Source organism: Acipenser ruthenus, chromosome 47 (genome assembly GCF_902713425.1).
Source record: "Acipenser ruthenus chromosome 47, fAciRut3.2 maternal haplotype, whole genome shotgun sequence".
NCBI classification, from domain to species: domain Eukaryota; kingdom Metazoa; phylum Chordata; class Actinopteri; order Acipenseriformes; family Acipenseridae; genus Acipenser; species Acipenser ruthenus.
In genome coordinates, this window is record NC_081235.1 from 8,020,450 (window position 1) to 8,040,404 (window position 19,955).

General features: G+C 41.3%; 1 protein-coding gene across 8 annotated transcripts in view; it reads right to left on the minus strand.

The window, feature by feature from the left end:
- The window catches only part of LOC117966307 (receptor-type tyrosine-protein phosphatase S-like), a 149,764-nt gene that overhangs the window by 99,342 nt on the left and 30,467 nt on the right, over positions 1-19,955 (minus strand). For 3 of the 8 annotated variants that reach the window (XM_059014108.1, XM_059014109.1, XM_059014107.1), the window contains exon 1: positions 19,543-19,852. The exons of 2 other annotated variants lie outside the window; for them this stretch is intronic. In XM_059014108.1, the coding sequence (XP_058870091.1) occupies positions 19,543-19,648 (106 nt within the window). In that variant the 5' untranslated portion in view covers positions 19,649-19,852. Of the gene's footprint in view, positions 1-19,542; positions 19,853-19,955 lie in introns of those variants that run through there. 3 more of the 8 variants (XM_059014114.1, XM_059014113.1, XM_059014110.1) reach the window with 2 other exon arrangements.

Consider the following 19,955-nt stretch of genomic DNA (forward strand, 5'->3'; position numbering starts at 1 on the left):
ATTGAGTGTTTAAAGTTATGAATGGCAGTTTAATTATGGTATCATCTTCAGACTTAGCAAAGCATGCATTTTGTACTGTATAGTACACACCATTAAAAAGCATACAGTATAAAGGCTATTAAAGTTTGATGCATGGAAAAGGATAGCACAGGGAAGTATGGGAAATCACAGTAAATGACTGCAAATGTATAGTGTGAGCAAAATTACTTTCCCATGGTACTCTTTTTAAGGACTGCATGAGCCTGGTTTTACAGACCTGTTCAGTGTTGTGTGCACAGGGTAGTGTTTACCAGAAACAGGAGAAACAACTGCTGGAAGAATCAGGGGTCTTCATTAGAAATGATGCTATGCACGTCAAGCCTCGTAAACTAAGCCGGATTTGAACCCAGGTCCAGGTGATATCTCGCCTAAAACGATGAGCTGCCAGTTCAGTCTTTCTCTCCAGTAACAGACATGCACCACCCCCCCCAGACAGGAAATTAATTTCTCCACATCAATCTGCCACCAGGTACAGTATAGAACAGGTTGCTCTCATTGCAATCATGTTGACAAATCCTGTGCTAGGGCTGAACTGACAGCTACAGTAGGTTTAACAATTTCATCAGCATTTAATTTTTTCAGTTGTATCACCTACTCCTTCTGAATGATGACCATGTCCCTTCTCCAAACAACTGAACTGCTGGGGAAACACATTGCAGACAAGGCCCTATGATTTGTTTATGTGAAGTATGGTCTTATTAGACAAGCGGGTGGCTAACAGTAGGAAATACGGGAATTAGTAGTTCGAGGATAATCCATTAAAATGGCAATTATTTCAATATTTCAAATAGGACTTCAAAATCAATATTCGTAATAATCTGGTTTTCATGCAAGTTATTATTCTGTGTTTCCAAGCCTTGCAAAGAAACAGGGAATTGGGAGTAAAGTGAATACTTCAAGATGATTTCAATTATTTGTGGGAAATAAGTTTTAAAAAACTCTCAGGAAATGGGAGGGTGAAATGTCAAACTCTGGTTCCTGCTGAATCAATCTGTGAGCCAAACCCACGACAGTATGACCTTCCCTTCCCCTCATCTCTGAAAGCGCTCTCTCTCTCCCCCCCCCCCCCCCCTGTTCAGGTAATAACGGGAGCTGGAAATGAACAGGTTATCGTATCAATGTCGTCATCCTAATTATTATTATTATTATTTATTTCTTAGCAGACGCCCTTATCCAGGGCGACTTACAATCGCAAGCAAATACAAATACATTCAAGAGCAAATACAAATACATTCAATGCAGTGTCCGCTTCTGACTGATTGCTACATTAGTGGAGGGTTAAGCTGCAGGAATGTACCCCACACTGCACACTGGACAACAGTAGCCAGACAGCCCGTCTCACACAGGGTTGTGTAGCTGCTTGGACGGTTTGCACCCCCCCCCCCCCCCCCCCCACCCCCCCACCCCCCCATTACCCACACACACAGCTTAAGTGGATTCACAAACGGGGCGCTTTAAATACTTCCAAAATCGGGACTAAAGCACACAGCTGACACTTACAGCTTGGCTAAGATACACCGTGTTTTTGGTCCTTTTTCGCTGTAAAACAGGACAACTTGCCAAGAGGATGGCCCGCTTCGAGTCTGTGGCTGTATTACTGTGTAAAGTTGCAGTTCAGGTTAATGCCACATCCAAAAGAAACAGCACAGCCACTACCCCCACCAGCTTCCAGCTGCAACTTTTATTTGTCGTAAAAGTAGAGGTGGTGCCTGTTACTACAATCCTACTGATGATGAAGAAGAACGTTAATTCAACTGCAGATCATCCGGAAAACAAAAGCATTACATGGTACTGGTATACTGTACCTGAATATACCAATATCTGATTATCTATATAATATATATTAGTATAGATAATAGATATATAAATCAGGATATTTGTGCAGGTTACTGAATCAAGTACCAGAATTAGCTACTAAGAGCTGTTGAACTCACAATCTAAGCTAGCATGGCCGTAGGCATTTTTAAAGAATAGAGATAGCATCTTTCCAATGAAGACATTATTACAATGCCACTCACTTAGACCGACGGCAGCAATGAGAAATTTCATTACCTTTCAATCACATCAATTCTGTTTATTCAACAGGGAGTGTAACTAGGTCAGCAAGCTTAGTGCAATGTAGTTCTTTTGAGTCCTATATAAAATATGCACATCGAGGCTCATACATAGAAACTGCTATTTATTAATTTATTCAGCTAAACACATTGCAGAATAAAAAATCAAAACATGCATTTGTCTAGCAGTTTCCCTGCAAATGCACCTGGCAACGCAGGAACGATCGGATTGCAGGTAATAGCTTATGAAATGTGTAAAGCTAGGAATAAATAATTCCAGTGGTTAGGGAAAAGATGCAAGCAGCACACCGACTATGGGTGCCCAGGTGGCATCATCGGGGCGTGTTTTTCTCCTAAACAGGGAAACAGTGACAGCACACAGACTCTGTTGTTCCCAGACACAGTGAAAGAGGCATTGTGACTGGCCCTGAAGGGGCTACACATGAGCTCATTGTTGAGGTCTGTGCCACGCGGGCGGCCCATGAAGACCTGCAGTGTTAGCTGCTGATTTAATTTGATTCAGAGGGGCCGTGCCAAGACTGGACGGCCTGCCACTAGGGTGGAGTAGGGCAAAAGGGTAGAGAAAAAGTGCAAGCTTTCTTCTGTCATTAGCTAGCTCTTTCTTTGAGTACTAGAGTTTGGCCATAGTTCAGATCGGGGGCGGGGGGGGGGAGTCGAATGTCAAGGGTCAGGGAGCTGGGAATGCTCGCTCGCTAAAGGCATGAGCTAAAATAAGACCCGCTGGCAATTTTCACAGCCGTTTTTGTGAACTAATTTGTTGACGTCGATTTTACGGACAGGCAACAGGTTCTGACTGCAATGGTTCAACATTGAGGGCCAATGGTAGCACAACAGCAGGTGCAACAGTATGAGCCCCTAGCAGAATGGTAGCTTTGGGGCAACCTTTCTATTGACAAATGGACTGACCATTACCGGTGTTCCAAATCCAGTGTGTTGGTAATGTTGTGGTCTGCTATTGATTTTGCTAATGAACAGTGTTGGTATTGTAATGGTAGTGCCACTCAGCGAGAGAGCGAGAGAGCGAGAGAGAGAGAGAGAGAGAGAGGCCGGTTTAATATATAACGGGGCTTCCTCCCCACAGCTGAGTTTGTAAGCTAATTACTTGTCTGTCATCTGGAACACACAGCAGGCTTCAGTTCACTCCATATGGCAAATCAGAAAGCCAGCATATTGGTGAGTGCTGTGAGAGGGGCAGGCTCGTTTGATTTGGGAGCTAGTGTGTACTGTGCTGTTTGTTTGAGAGGACCGGCAAGTAAACAGCCACAGCCAGGGAGCAATGACCTCAGTGCTGTGTTGTCCATACAGTGGGTGTTTGTTTTGGAGAGGCAAACTTTCACAGGGGCCTGCCACCAAGGGGATTAGGGAAATAAAAACTCAGGAAACTCTACTCTCTTTAACCCTGCAAACTTGTCAATTTCGGTCGCTGTCCTCACGCACTGCTATTATAAGTGATTTGAAAATATGCTTGCCCTAAGCAAACATCTCGACCACAAGACATTCAGGATTCCATGCCTTCCGTCGACACTACACTAGACTAGTTCCCTTAAAACCCCTGTTACTAACACACTGCGATGCGGCACTTATTTAATTCAGCCTATTTTATTGTTGTTGCTTACTTCTGGACAGTTAGAAAAGGTGTGTGTGTGTGTGTGTTTGTGATAGCGAGAGCGATTGTGATTAGAGGAACAAGCGATTTCGAGAGGAATGCAGTTTTTCTCTCTCTACTCAAATGCCTTGAATGACAGACATGGTTGCCTGGAAATCTGCAAGCCCTGTGATTGGCTACAGTCAAGAGGGAAGGCTGAAGGGTTAAGGTAATTGTAAATTTGCAGAGGAAGCTTACAAAGGCAAAAAAAACAGGGGGGGAGGGGAAGCTTGATTATTGTTTAGACTGCTGCAATTTACCATTCCCTATTTTACCATTCCTCCAAAACCTCAAAACCGGTCTGCTAAGTGACTGTTTTGCAGTACAATTCAAGAAAAAAAGTCTGTTTAGTTAAAAATGTATTTGGCCCGTCAAACAGTTTTTCCAATAGTAAACACACATCATTAAAAATAAATAAGCTTGATAATACACACACACACACACTTGCCCTAGTTTCAAATCTAGCTTTACTACACAATGGAAGCCAGCTGTGACAGTCTGCTTTCTGTCACACTGAGCCTTTGTTTACACGGAGCCCTCATCTTTCAGGATGAAATCTCTGAAATAACTCCCTGGCACCAGACCCTGTCCGTTCAGAGGAGGACAATCTAGATGAACATCAACCTCGCAACATGCAAAGTGGTGTCTGCAAAACAAAACTGCCAAGACCAGACACACCCCTTCTCTACACCACTGTGTTAGACTAGAGCTGTGGCTCACACTATGTCCTTGTTGGGGTCTATGCACTTTAGGTTTTACAGAGGCATGAAACACAGTTTTTAAAAAATGATTATAATAGGACACCAAACATGTCAATAGGGTGCATTGGCACCATGGGCAGTAGGGAGGTACAGACCTGGCCAAAAGTTTTGCATCACCCTAAGTCGAATGAGAGCTGGGTGATGCAAAAAACCTTTGGCCATAGCTGTACACTGAGGCTCAGACGTGATGAGGCATTGAAATCGTTCTGGTTGATTACGTTATTTGATTGCCAACTTGAATTCACTTAGGATTTTAAAATTAAGCCCAGTCTTTTTTAAATTGTTTTGTAGATATATTACAAAATATCAGGTGCCTAGAATAGCATTAGCAATTATCTCCGCTCTAAACAGATTTATTACAGAGGCAAGCCACCCAGTAAGTCACCTGGGTCCGGTCTGCCTGAAATGAATAACCTGCTGAGTGATATTTCAGAGCCGTGTATCCACAGCCCCCTAAGAGTGCTAAAACAACTGCCATTTCAGAACAGGTAAGCAGACAGACAGAGATTCCGAAGCAAGTGGACAACACGCCCATTACTGGTGTCTGATTGTCCAGTAAAGAGCCAGGTCTGGTCAGTGTCAGTGCCCATGTGAAGGCAGGATCTTTCCCACACAAATGGGACTGCCTGTAAATAAAAAAAAAACTCAGCCCTGGGACCAGTGGGGATTTATAAAATAGGTCTGCTTGTGTTTTACACCAGGACTGAAGAGGCAGGCAGTTGATATCTTTGCACTCTGGATGAGATACATCAAGTTAACATGTTTTGAAATGGTCTGTCTGTCTGTCTGTCTGTCTGTCTGTCTCTCAACAAAACACACCCAGAAAGCCTGGCACACATTCTCTCACATGCATATTGTGACAGAATACACTTGCCACGCACATGGGATCTCATTTTGCTCCAATGCAAAAAGTTTTATTCAAAACCCGGGAGCCCTATATAAACAATCAAGAAACATTATTTGTTTAAAAGCATTTATACCACGGTGCTGGACGGCATTGATTTTCAAACAGGAGATACAAACAGCCTACTGTATAATGCATGAAAGATCCAGCTTTTTCTAGGCAGGAGCATTTAACAACCCTGATTGCTTTACTTGTAGAACCATCAGTAAAAACATAAACCAGCCTTTCACTGTACAAAACAAAAACGCATTTCTAGTGCACACGCAGAGTCACAGGTGATGTTGGTATGCAAAAGTAGACCGATACACATGCACGCCCCACCTGGCTTCAAGTCTTTAAAGCAGGCAGATTGCAGGTGACAAAGCTGGGATGCTGGGAGATTTGCGATGCCATTAAATAGACACGTCCCTGAATTCCACCGCAGGCACAGGGAGCTTCAGCTGAATTTATTCAGATGTTCCCTGTCAACGACCGTGTTTTAACTAAACGACGTTCCTGTGTTCAAAGCAATTAAAGTGTGCTGTAACCACCACCGTACCATGAACAGCAAGTCTTTCTGTCTTTCAGTTTGTTAACCTGGAGTGAAACAGGAGACGGAGCAGCAACACAGAAAGCTTCTACAATAGATATCGGAGTTCAATTGGGATTACTTATCAATATTATTTCCCCATCAGCAAAGTGGAAGATATCCAAGTCTTCACAAACAGAACGCCAATGGTTTTTAAAATACTATACAATTTAAGACTTCACACAAGTTTAATCTTCCTCCGGGCAGAAAGTTGTTGAGTGCATGTGTCATGGAAGTTTTCAAATAAACCAGAGAATTTCATTTTCAAATCAAAGACGACCGCAAAGCAATCTCTTGTAATTCCACCTGGGATGAGCAGATTACACTTTTACTCGCATTACAATTACTGAAGGGGTTTGCAGCGGTCTGATCCGAAAAACTGGAATTTAAAAAAAAAATAATAAAATTCCCCCCCAAACAGACCAGTTGTCCAGTCTCAACAAGCGTGAGCAATTTCTGATCAAACGCGACATGCAAAGTTCTGTCAGATAAGAGTGTGACGAGCTCGATGCCAGCTTCCGTTTCCTTTGAGTTCTCGCGTCCTCTCTATCCGGCATTCTCAAGGTGGATCCATTTTCAGATATTCCTGGCTGACCTGGGAATGGCATGATGAAAACGGCAGGGATTGAATGACTTCCTGTTTGGCATGCTCCGTTTGTGGAAAGGGGGAAGGGCTAGCGAGAGGAATGACTTCCTGACACCAGACTTATTTATAAACTTGCTTTGCTGGGGACACCTTCTCTGTTTAAATTAGACCATGTGTGCTTGTGAGTTGGTGTTTAGAGCTGAGAGATGGTAGGTATTATGGTCTGAGCTCAGGGACTGGGAGCTGAGTGGGACTGGGAGACAATGGTTAGACCTGGGGGACTAGGAGGTGAGCGAGACCTGGCGGCTTTATAAATATTTCCCAACACAAATGGCCTACATCTTTTTTTTGTCTCTGATCAAACAGTGTCATCAGGAGATGATTAATTATAATCTCTGCTCTGTGGATAATGAGTTGACTGGCTTTGTTTTTCATTGATGTTGAGAACGCAGAATGCAGCGGAGCTGTGCAATCTTTGTCTCCAGGCTATTCCTCAAAGGGTGCGTGACAAAGCATCAAACCCTCCCATACTGTACTAGGTCTTGGGAAGTCCCTTAGCAGGAGGTACAGTACACAAAACTGAATAAGATCCATCTCAGATTCGTCCAAAAAAAAAAACAAGTGCTTTGCATTTATACTGGAATCTGACAGTCTTGCAGCAATTCAAAATGCAGAAATTAAAATGCACTGTTGCATTGTTTCACATCCATAAGGATCATTTCAATATTATTTTGTGTTCACTATCAAAGAATGTTAAGGGGACCTTACCAGAGTTTCTAAATAGAACAGTTTGCTGAATTTCCTTTTGCAACGCCATCAGACCGAGCAAAGGGTCGGAGAAAACAAAAAATGGCATCTATGTAATGCACTTTTCAATGCAGGTTAAACTGTTTCTGATACCAGCATGTGTTGCCTTGTTATCTACTGTACAAGGCTTTGCTTTTCTAAATCACTCAGTAGGGCAGTGGTATTAAGAATAGCTACAGGCTGCTGTAACCTTTGCATCTGTGGGTGTCTGGCTAAAAATATGTTCTACCCACTGAGCCATTCCATCACAGGATATCTGAAGTTCTGAGAAACTTGACGTGGCCAATAACTGTCTGAATCTGGCACAGGGAAGTGTGAACAAGCTTTGTAATTATCTTGTTCACTGAGGCCAGTCATGTAGTACCGTGTGCTACAGTAAAGGGGGTCCCTGCAAAGAGCTTCCTGTAATATGATAAATCAGGTCAGTGCCTACTAAGCAGTTAACGTCATGGAATGATTCCTGTGTTGGAAATGTCACTGCGCATCATTCACACGCCCGTCACCTGGTCTCTGCACACACCCTGCTGGGATTGTTTTTAAACAGTGCAGACTGAATTCGATTAGAAACATGACTCAAGAAAAAAAAAAACGCAGCGTCAAACTCGTCCAAGTTCTACGTAATGCTTACGGTAAAAACTCAAACTAGTCATGATTTTAACTGTCTGTGATTAGCACCATTTCCAAAATGAGCTGTAATGTGTGCAATGACAAGCAGGTGGCGTTTATGTATATACCTTTTTTAAAAAGAATCCCATTGTGGTGCACTTCTCTCATTTACACAATGCAGAACACATAGGGCCATTTTTTTTTTTTTACTTCAAAATCAGACTCTGTGTTTAAATGCTGATAATGTAACCAAGGACAGAATCACGCCCCCTGCTGTGCAACGGATGCCACAGAATCAGTCCAAGAGTCCAAACAGTAAAGGCACCGCAGTACATGTAACCCTTACTGTACTCCCTCCAATTTAACTGCACAAAGAAGTCAGGGCCTGTGAGGAATTGAACTCTGGGTTCTGAACTCTCTGAAATTTCAACAAGAAACACACACAGAAAGTCAGGAGGGAGTCTGTGTTCGATGTACAGTATGCGGTAAGGCAAAAGCATCCATTAACTGTAAAGGGAGAATACTAAGGAGGTAATGGGCATCCCTTTGCAACGGATGAGGCAAGCAGAATTCCCAGCCAGAGAAGAGACCTGACGTCTGATGGCAGTGCTGCTTTAACCCTAAACCAGCTGCCCCACATGTAACCCAATTAAATGATTTGCGTAAAACGACCCTGATGTTAATTAGCTATGCCCTCAGTTATTCATCAGCAAGATTATTAGAATCTTATCAGCGCCGTGTTCACAGTTGGGGAGAGGAAACAACATGCACATGAAAATGAGTCCTCCCTTTTATTTATTATTCCTTCTTTTAATGAAACATACAAATGAATTTCTTTTGGCTTAACTTTAGGAATATTGGGTTATTCATCAAGAATTAGATGCAAATAATTAGCATGCTGCCCTGAAGCTCTCAGGGACTTCATAAATATTCAGCACAGGAACAAAAGCCTTTCTACGTTGCATGAAAATAAAAAAAATAAAACAAAAAGACTAGAAATTGGGCATCTGCACTGTGAACAAACACAGCTGCACATTACAAGCTGGGGAAGGAGGTATCGGGGCATTTATTCCTCGTCTACATTAGAACCAATCATGTATGATACTCACAGCCCATCTTGAACACTGCAGATTGGAAGTGGATCAATCCTAAACTGCATGGCTTGTTTGATGAGCATTCTTGTGTAACGTGAGCTTCTGTATGCAAGCAATCATTTCGATCCAATTAGTGCAATTTCGCAAAGACATAACATGATGCATTTAATTGGCAGGTGGAACCTATAGTGCCCATCAATCATAGAAACTCACACTAGTACTGCACCCAGTCCTGGGTTTCAGACCTCGATTAAGAATACTGTGTACCCCAAAAGCTGCAGGAATAACCCCTGTTAGTAAACCTACAGACGGAGGTGAGATGTATTCATGCTGTGATCAGCACCTGATTGCTCCTGGTCGTTTCGATAAAATATCTAAACTAGGGGACCTCTGACACCCAGGATGGGTGCTAGATTAGTGTTCTACCGGGAACCCAATGGATTTGTAACAAATAGAGCACAATGCAGTGCATTAAAAGGATGGAAAAAGCATAGTAAACTGCATAATTACTGTTCAATTTTAGTCGACTTGATATCTTACACAAAGTGATTCCCAGCTGGAATAATATTACACACTGACAATTACACATCGCCACCTGACCCACTGCTTCTTCGACAAACTGTAACTGCGTGTCTGGTAACGAATTAGAACGAAAGGGCTGAGCTCACACAATAACACTGGCACTTTTTTGTTGTTGCAGTGAAGCAGCAGAATCCCATTAAATAATAATAATAATAATAATTAAAACAAAAATCCATCTCTGCCTCCCGCTACAGCTGAAACAATGACAGGATGCAAAAGCTGCAATTCTGTTAAATTCATTCAGTTTATGTTCCGGGAGCACTTTATAATTTAGAACTGCCCTGACATTTGCAAATTAAAAATGTTCAGTCTTTTAAAACGTTGTTCCCACAGGGATTACAGTCCTGCTCCCTTTTATTACAGAAATACACATATAGCACAGGGAGTCACAATGCACACAGACCAGTATGGCTTACTATCAATCAGCTGCTCACTGCAATAGTTTGTTCAAGCCCTTTCTATTGACATACTGTTATAGCACTGGTGTATTGCCCTGATGAAATGCTTAAGACGAACCAAAAGCAGAGCTCAGCACAACCTGCCGTACACAGTGGTGCTGATATGGTACAAGTACACATTTTATGTTATCGAAGCAGCTTAATGAAATATTGAAAAGACTCCAAAACACCTACATGAATTGACAGCCAAGCAAAATAATTTGCATGATTACATTTGCAAGTAAGTGCAAGTTCTCTATTTCACACTACATGGCTGTTTATTTTACTCATAGCGTTCCTGCACACACCGACTAATACAGTACCTGTATTTTTTATGTGTTCAAACAAATTGGAAAATTGGTGAGCACACATTTATAACACACTTGAGTTTGCCAGTCAGTAATGTATCCAGTTTCGTCCTGCACACAGAAAGATCTACACCAGTGTTCTTCCATGATGGAACTCCAACACAGAGTAGCCATTATCGAATGAGATAGCCCAATGGATCTACAATGGCCATGCAGTACAATGCCAATGCAATAGCAGGGGTACTGCAGCTAATGGCATGAGCCATTGGTAGAATGGTACAGTGGTAACATTTTCATAACACGTTGACATCATAATAGTATTCTGTCTGTATTACTGATAGAATACTATTGTGTTGTGATTGCTGGAGCTGTTGTTTGTTAATGGATAGGATTCCCTCATAGTAACACTAATGGTATCCCAATGGTATACCTTTTCAGGCAGGGCAAAGAGAAAGAAAAACTCCCAGTTATTTGTATGGGCATTGACCATTTTTGCTGCTTGTAACTGGTAAATAATTAGGCTAGTTATTAGTGAAGTGCGTGAATACGGTACCTTTTTTTAATGTAATCATTGCCAATGGTTTTTACCCCGGATTTCTGCCCAATTATTAATAAAAATAACCCCCGGTCACAGACGGCAATGCCATAGCCTGGATTCGATCCTGCGATCTCCAGGCTATAGGGTGCATCTTGCACTCCACGCAGAGCACCTTTACTGGATGTGCCAATCGGAAGCCCCATTGAGTACTGTACCTTTTAATGTGTAAATGATGTGTGTTTTTAATGCATTCAAGGCTGAATGCATTCAAGGCTGAATGGCCAGCTGGATTTTCCTGTCTTGTTTGTTTGCTCTCCTCTATTGGGAGACAATGACATAAATGATATTTGCCTGTCTCTGGAAATAACGACTGAACCACTGCCTTAAGAATAAAAGCACCCAGCGACAGGGGCGTCCGACATGTCAGCGCACTGAATCAACAATGCACACAATCGTCTTACAATAAAACATATTCAGCTTTAATGCAATTCAAAAGCTAACAAGTTCCGTGCCCCAGTTTTTATTTATAAATTACTTTACAGGGAGGATAAAGGTAAAGCTCTTAATGCTTTTCATACTGGCAATGAATCACAACAAATACAGTTCAGGTTTGGTGAGATGCATTGAATTAGCTTTACAGAATGATAATTTATACATTACAAAAGGCGTGAAAAATACATTCGACTCACTGTGAAAAAAGCTTTCTCAAACACAGGTTTTATTTGTGGCGTCTTACAATAACTGACAGCTGCCTGAAACACACATCAACCTACTGTTTCTCTCTTTTACTCTGGAAGGTAATTTGGTGGGATACATGGTTTGGTAAACTCCCAGTATATTCTATTGAAATGCAATGCTAAAATACCTTTTTTTTGCAAGTGAACATGATGCAACATGAATGCTCAGGGTGAACTGCAGTTATTACACGATTGAGTATGGCCAAATAACGCTCTAGGGTGGGAGAAAAAAAAAAAAAAAAAACACACAGCTCTCCAGGAATGCTCATGGAGTATTCTGTTTATACGCACAATGTATGGAAAAGAAAGTATGTTTAAATCTAAATAAACAGTTCAGATAATTATCCTAATCAAGCCCCACATCTGCTTAGAAATGTTTTGGAACAGTGTGATTCGCTCTGGTCATTCCGACGTTGGGTTTGCTCGACTCCAAGACGGAATGGAAAATGAGAAAATGTATTGGATGCCAGATCTCTCAACGCACTTGAATTTTGAAAGAATATTACAAACCCACACTAGCACTATCCCAACCCGAGCCCCTCACCTTTTTCTATGATGAGCGCTGAGCACCCAAGCCTAAAAAAAAAAATGAATTTGTTAAAGGAAATGAAAGCCCATCATTTCAATTTGAACAGTGGCAGGGTAGCTTCCTCCTTTCCAGTCCAGATAACACAGCAGTCAGAGTGCCGCTGCTCGCTGACACTCAGCATGAAGATCCCCTGCCTCTCTCATCTGCCAGAGAGAACTTGTCTGGATGCTTCCTCGCTTCTCTGTCACAGTTTGACGAATGGAGCACAGTTTCTGTCTCCCTAGTCAGTGAAAGGGGGGCCCTTTCTCCACTCCTCAACCTTTACCAGCTCGACTCATTCTCATATCAATCACCACCCCCCCGCCCCTGCCCCCCCTGCATACAAGCAGCTTGGTGAACTGTCACATCGAACCCCACGGCTCAGCAGCTTGCACAGACGGGCAGATACAAGCGCTGCCATGAAAAAAAAAGAACATGCATTCACAATATTAGTGACAGAAAAAAAAAAAAGATTTCAGCTAGTGGACTTAACCAAGCTGTGACTACATTGATGAATCTAGATCTATTTCCCATGTAAATGTTCAGTGTATGTACAGTAAAGACCACTTTTAAAAAGTGCCATGAGCAGCTGGATACACGAAGAGGTTGGATTGTGATTCACCAAAGTTAACTTGACCCTTTAAGGTCCGATGTTTTGATTTCTGGAGCGTGCTTTTTGGCACCGACGGTAAAAAGCGCATTTCACTTCACGACGGACCGTCTCACCAAAATACGTTTGGTCCTAAAATAGGACTGTCCCACATTCAATATTACATTACAAAACAGTTAACAAGATCTCTCATGCTCCAAAAAAAAGCATTTTTTTGGCAAACTGTCTGTACAGTTACTGTAGGACATTTCTACAGGAAACACCGATGATGCTAATATTTCCAACACAGACTCCAAATCGTAAAATCTTTAATATCTGAATTGAGTTAACTATTTTAAAAAACGTAAGTGGTGCTACACCTTTAAACAAGGTCCACAAATAGCACTGGAGAGTACTGTATTGTGGAAACAGTCCCCTCTCTCCCCAGCACAGCTACACAATCCATGTACTGTGCTCCCCCCCCCCCCCCCCCCCCGCCTCTTTCCTCCAACCCTGGGCTGACAGCACACTGCTGCAGATCCCACATCCAGACAAAGTGTTTTATCTGTCGGAAGGTCACTCTGTGAGAAGAGCTGACAAGCATACTTGCAGGCAGGTCTTTGTGGAGCAGCTCTCTCTCCTACAGACTAAGAGACACTGCACTGTCTGCTAGTGCAGAAGGTCATTACACCAACAGCATATACTTACAGTAATGATGCCCAAACAAGCAAAACGCAAAAACCAAATGAAATCCTACAGATCTCAAGCAATCGCTTTTCATGTGGTTGAACTGGAATAGGACCCACTCATTGCTTTATAGCATCAGATCATCCCTTTCGCTAGTCCTTCAAAGCCTGAAGATGCATTCTAAGCTCTTAAGTGAGTTTCAGCTTACATTTTATTTTTTTAACAGACATGTAATTTCATTGGGAATTTCCACTGCACACAGGCACTGTTCACGTGTTAGAGGGGTAACAAAGATATTGCATTGACGAAACCCCTTAACCTCAAAAATGCCCTATTTCCAGTACTAGCAATGCACGACTCCACACCGGGTTCTTCCATAGATTAAAGTTACATAATAGTAACTTAATCTGTATAAAACAACGAAGGTAGATGCAATCAGGTTTTGCAGATTGGAGCATTTTATTGATTTTAAGCTCTGGGGGATCAATGCCGGGGGGTTCGTAGAGGATTTCCTCGATGGAAGCAAAGGGTTTGCCTTCAAACCACTTCACAGGGTGTGATTTTTCTTCCTTTTTTTTTGTTAACATCCTCCTCTATTCTGCTTCCCCTTAGTGTATTCCTTGGTTTAAGAGGGGTGTTGGTAAAATGTGTGCATTGGGAGTGTATGCTGCAGAAAAAACACACTGAACACAGCATTTATTTCAGGCATTTAAGAACCCTGACGGAATGCATCCTGATTTTCAGAGTTGCAAACACCCAGTTTAAATAAGACTAATAATGTCACTTCTGTGATTGCAACTCTTCCTAATAAAATGTTCTAGAAGAAATTGAACGCTGCCTGCATCAGCTGTTTCTCCGACTAAATCCCAGACTTAATAGCAGCTTTTGCTCAGGTATGATCTTTCTATTATAGTAACTGTACCACTGGAAAAAAAAATAAAATAAAAGCAGGTAGTAATCTTTAAATCACAGTATCTCTCGGATTGTTAGCTTCTCTTCCCCTGGAAGCTCTATCAGTTTTAATCAGGATTATCTCTGCTTGTAGAGCGATAGATGGTTTCTTTTTCAATTATATTTATTCCAGGAGAGCTTATTGCATTGGAGACATAAGAAAACCCCATCCTCATTTCAGAGCGCTTTGTGACCACCTCTGTCTTTCCTTAAAGGGGAGCAGGCATCGTTTATTTTTCTGTATGGTGCAATAGAAGATAAATCTAAAAAATAACTAGCAAACAACTTCTCAAATGAACTTTACCGCCTTGCTAATCACTAAATGTGCGCAGTATTCCACTTTTATAGTGGATAACCAGGCTGGATTAATTTACTAAAGCTTTATCGTGGCTGCGTGGCAGAGACTGCCAAAGAAAACTTAAAAACAAGGTACCAATAAAATATATAAAACAGGAACGTTCCTTCTAGAAATTCACATCTGTGCCAACAATGGCTTGAAAACAGACCTCCAATTACTAATGAATTTATGAATCTGATTTATGTCGCCTATATGCACTCTGTACCCTGGAGCACAATCCCCAGCTTGACTTCATTTTTACCCACTCAGGGGTTTATTCCACGTCAGGGAGTCGACCCAGCCACCTTTCCCTCGAGGGTTCTGATTTCAGTTTCAAATTACACACAATTACTCATGTCCATAAATTACCCCTCTGTTAGCCTCCCGCCTTCCCCCCAGAGCTAAATCCTACCCAGCTGATCCCCCCCCTCCCTCCCCCCCTTACCAGATGTCCACTGATTGCATGGATAACAATAAGCACCTTTTAAAAGGCTCGGACTTCAGTAAGGACCCCCGTCTACACAAAGGCAGGAGGATTAACCGCTTTTAGCACATAAAAAAAGCCAGCCCTCAAGCCATCAGCATCCATCCGCTGGCTTCTTTTGTATCCCAGCTCGTTGCTGTCCCTCTGCACAATCAGTCTATCTGTCTCACAGGGACTCGGATCCCTCCCTCTGTATCCTGGTGACTGGGGAACCGCCTGCTCTTTAAAAAAAATATCTAGTAGCTCACTGCTTGGTTGTGGAAAACTGTGATTTTCGCTCCATGCTGCTGGGCTGTACGATATATAAAATACACACTAAAAATAGGTGGCAAAGGGAACAGCAAGAGATCAGTCTGCAAGAACACATCTAGAGTTTCCACTTAAACAACTTCAAGCACTTTAATATAAAAATAATAATTAGTAACACACGTGCATTGTGTACATAGTGAACAGTATAAAATGGAAATGTGATCATGTTGTATACAATCATTCTGATCACATAAAGCGCCCGTTTTCTTTCTCTCTTCCTCCCTCCCTCCCTCTTTCCTTCTCTCCTCTCGTGCAGCAAAATCTTCCATTTGCACGAAGTCTTCAATTATAAAACTGCAGGAATAGTTAAAGACTGTTGGACTGTTCCCTTTGAAGACCGTTTTAACTTGAATCGCTTCCAGTTCGCTGAACGTGGAGGGGAAAAAAAAAAGAAGTGTGTCTAAAAATTTCCGCGTATGACGATTCAGAGAAGGAGAATGAAGTACAATTGTGGAAAAAACCCTGGTGGCAAATGCAGCTTGAGTGGTTGCAACAGGAACACTCGCTGCCAGTTTAGCATCAGGGCTGGTTCCCTAGTTTGAGCCGCTTATAAACAGTACAAGGATCAAAGGCACCTTTGAAGGGCACTTCCTTTGTGTGCAACAAATGAATTTCACTGCCATTTCAAGAACCACGATTTATGTGCTTGCAATGCATCAGTGGGAATAAATTAAATACACTTCCAAACTGGAAAGCGCTGGGAAGAACGCTTCAGTGAAATATGATTAATAATAATATTATTTTGTATTATTAGCAGTGTATATTCTGTGAATTGCATTGCTGGTGTGGCCCGATTTGTACACTTAGAAATAATATACAAGCCTATACATTGCTGTACATGTTTTAATAAAGAAAGTGGACAGTGAGGCTCAAAGTCTGCATAATGCAGTCTGCAAAAGGTTAAACTATCCAGGCAACAAACATCATAATACCAGGAAAACAGAATCCCTGCAAACGTCAGAAGTGCTTTCATTTAGCCACCTGCACTGTGAACCAGCATTGTAAATGCATTACTGCAAATTATACCTGACCAAAGAACAGAATCAATACTGCTTTGCCAGTGTGGCGGTGGTATTCATCTTCAAATGAAATACTTCAACAATGCAAATTGCATTGATGCTACAGCATGCAGTACAGCATTATATCAGATCTCCAGGGTCTTAACAGGGAGTTTATCTTCTGAGGATTTCATTTAGGGAGAATGCCCAAAGACTAGACCCAGGCTCAAGTACTGTAATCAAAGCAAATTGAATTCTCCCTGACCTAGAAATTACTTTAGTATCTCCTGAGAATACCTGATGCATACTTACGAAACTTGTGGAATCATATTGCACTGACAAAAAGACAGGCAAAGTATTATGTGTGCGTGTGTGTGTGTGTGTGTGTGCGTGTGCGTGTTTATTGCAGTGCTGACTACATAAAGCATGTGATGGCTGATATCAACCACAACTATAGTCTGAGAACCAAATCCCCAGTTTCAAGAACCCACAATTTTAAAAAAAGATGCCGAGTTACATACCCACTTTTCCAGACAAATCGATAGGTAAAAAGATGCAACAATTAAATTGATTGGTTGATTATTGATCACCATGGCATCTATTTTAACCATGGATCGATGGATTAATCACCAATATAATAATGTTTGCAGCTGTATTTTTTTAATTGTGTTCTGCTTCTTGCTCACTGCATCTGTTACACTATGTATAAGAATATGCACTTGCATTTTTTTTTTTTTTTTTTTAGTAGTGAAGAGTACAGCCATTTGCTTCTTACTTATCAATCAATCCATATTTATTTTATATAGTGCCTTTCATAGTGGACCACCATCACAAAGCGCTTTACAAGATAGTGAGGAACACTGCGTAAAACCGAGGTCCTATTGCAAGTGACTGTGCAGCAGCAGTTGTGATGCGTCGTTCACCCCAAGTCTCTGTAAGTCGATTTGGATAAAAAGCATTTGCTAAATGATTAACAACAACAACAACAACAACAACAACTGCGACTAACAACTAACTGGACGTGTTGTTTAAGCGCCTCTAACTGCTCAAAGCATTCCTACAGCGGTCCCACACATAAACCCACGTGTCCTCTTTCAGGCTACCAGCGGACCGGACTCTTCAGCAGCATTGTATTCTGGTCAAAAAGCCAAAACTAATTTCACAAAATGTCAAATGTTTTCCAAGTACAGACTGTTCTCTGTTCTCCTGGCGGGGGCCATTTCGCAAACTTGAGAAAGAGCCAATAATGTGTGTGTGTGTGTGTGTGTGTTTATATATATATATATATATATATATATATATATATATATATATATATATATATATATATATATACCCTGCAGTTCTTCTAATTTCAGAATGGCGGAGCCTGTTTTCCAACTCACTGTGTTTAGTGTTTATTTTGGCATTTTTGAAAGAAAAAAAAAGTATTTGTTGTATTGAATGGATTTGACAAGTTGCGCATTCCGATTTACCTAAACGTATCTTCAAATCAAGTGGAGAGGAAAAAATAAATAAATAAAAAATAAAAACAAAGCTTGCCTTGAAGGCTTGAGTGTTTTCAAAACAACGACAAAGAGGCACGTGTCCGAACACTAACTTAAGATAAGTGCATTTAACCCATGAAAGAAAGTATAATTCAATATATTAGTAAACTACTTCGTGTAACATGGGTGTTAAAGGTAAGTTTAATTATGGTCGCCTATTTGTTAATGTTCCGGTCTATATTTAATAAATCACTTCTATAAAAGACGTGGCGTGATTATACCTGACACCAGCCTTGAATAAACAAACAGCACGGGTTCGCACGTCCCTGTGGTAGATACCGTGTCACTCAAACAAACCCACAAACTGAACCCTCGCACAAACAATCCTTCGACAAAAATGTGTGGCTTCGGGGCATAGGCTTCAGCGTCACAGCAGGCTGTATTACTGTGCAAGGACAAGCACTCCTAGCAAGCCGGGAAAGCCGAAAATATGCAAATTAGAGATTCATTCATACGGAATGTGAGAACGTTTATTATAATCGGAAGGGAATGGGACAGGACCAGAGGGTGGGTTAAATACAAGCGGCCGCGCTGTGCCACTGTCAATCGCAATACGCCGTTCTGAAAAGAAAAAAAAACTATACAAAACGTGTTACAAGTTAAATAAAAGTGACCCTCAGCCAAGAGCGGCCGCGCGTTTAAATGACCTGTATACAGTACAGCGTAGGGGTTCTCTGGATGGGGTATTATTGAAATAACCCGCATATATGATTCATGAGTTGTGTTTTTTTTTCTGCACAGCTTTTCACCAGCTGGCTCGGGACCGGTAGGTAGGGATTGCTACTATACTGTACAGAAAGAAACCTCGTTAACTTTTGCCTCGTAAAAGTACTAATTTTACTGAATGCAATTTCAAAGGCAGAGAAACTGAATCAATCATATTTCCTGGACATGCTAATAACTTGTGTTCAGCATCAAAACAAAGTCAGTTTAAAAAAAAAAAAAAAAAAAAAAGGCCATCAAAACTACCTACTGTAGTTATACTAATAAAAAACCCGTACAATCCCCAAACACAAAACAGCAAGGTATACAGCGTTTCAAACCAAATAACCGTGCGTAAAACAGACAGAACGTGATTTACAATGCAACACAATAAATACAGCCAATAAAACACACACACATTATATATATATATATATATATATATATATATATATATATATATATATATATATATATATATATATGCACACTAGCCGACAAATTATAAAATACAGTTCTTGACTTTAGTACGAAATGTATTTTTCTTCTATTAGGTTAGTTACGTTCCCATGCATGTCCACCGATTGTACCCTGCATTTTTAAAAGAACAAAACAATACATTTTTAGCACTTTAAATAATGCACGCACACACACACACAAATCCCCAAAACTTGATCGCTTACCGTGTTTTTCTTGTCCAGACTTTTTTTTTTTTTTTTTCTCCTTGGGGGGCAACGAAAAGATCAATAGAAATTCCTCGTTTTTGTTATATCCAAAGAAATAATGCATCCAAAAAAAAGAAATCCCACAGATCCCCCCCACCCCCCACCCCAAAAAAAAAAAATTAAAAAAAAATGTGTTTTAATACTGCAGGTTCAAAAAAAAATCCTATTCCGTTATGAGAATACGCTGAATGAGACTGTCGCTCTGGAATGGAGAGAGTCTGCACAAAGCGAACAGCACAGCGCTCCGCGTCTCTCTGCCCTGTTGCTGGTACTGCTTTTCGTTTTTGTTTTTTTTTTTTGGAAGGGGGTGGGGAATGGGTAAGAGGGCCCCTCAGTGAAATAACAAAGCAAAGCCCTTCTCGGGTCATGTG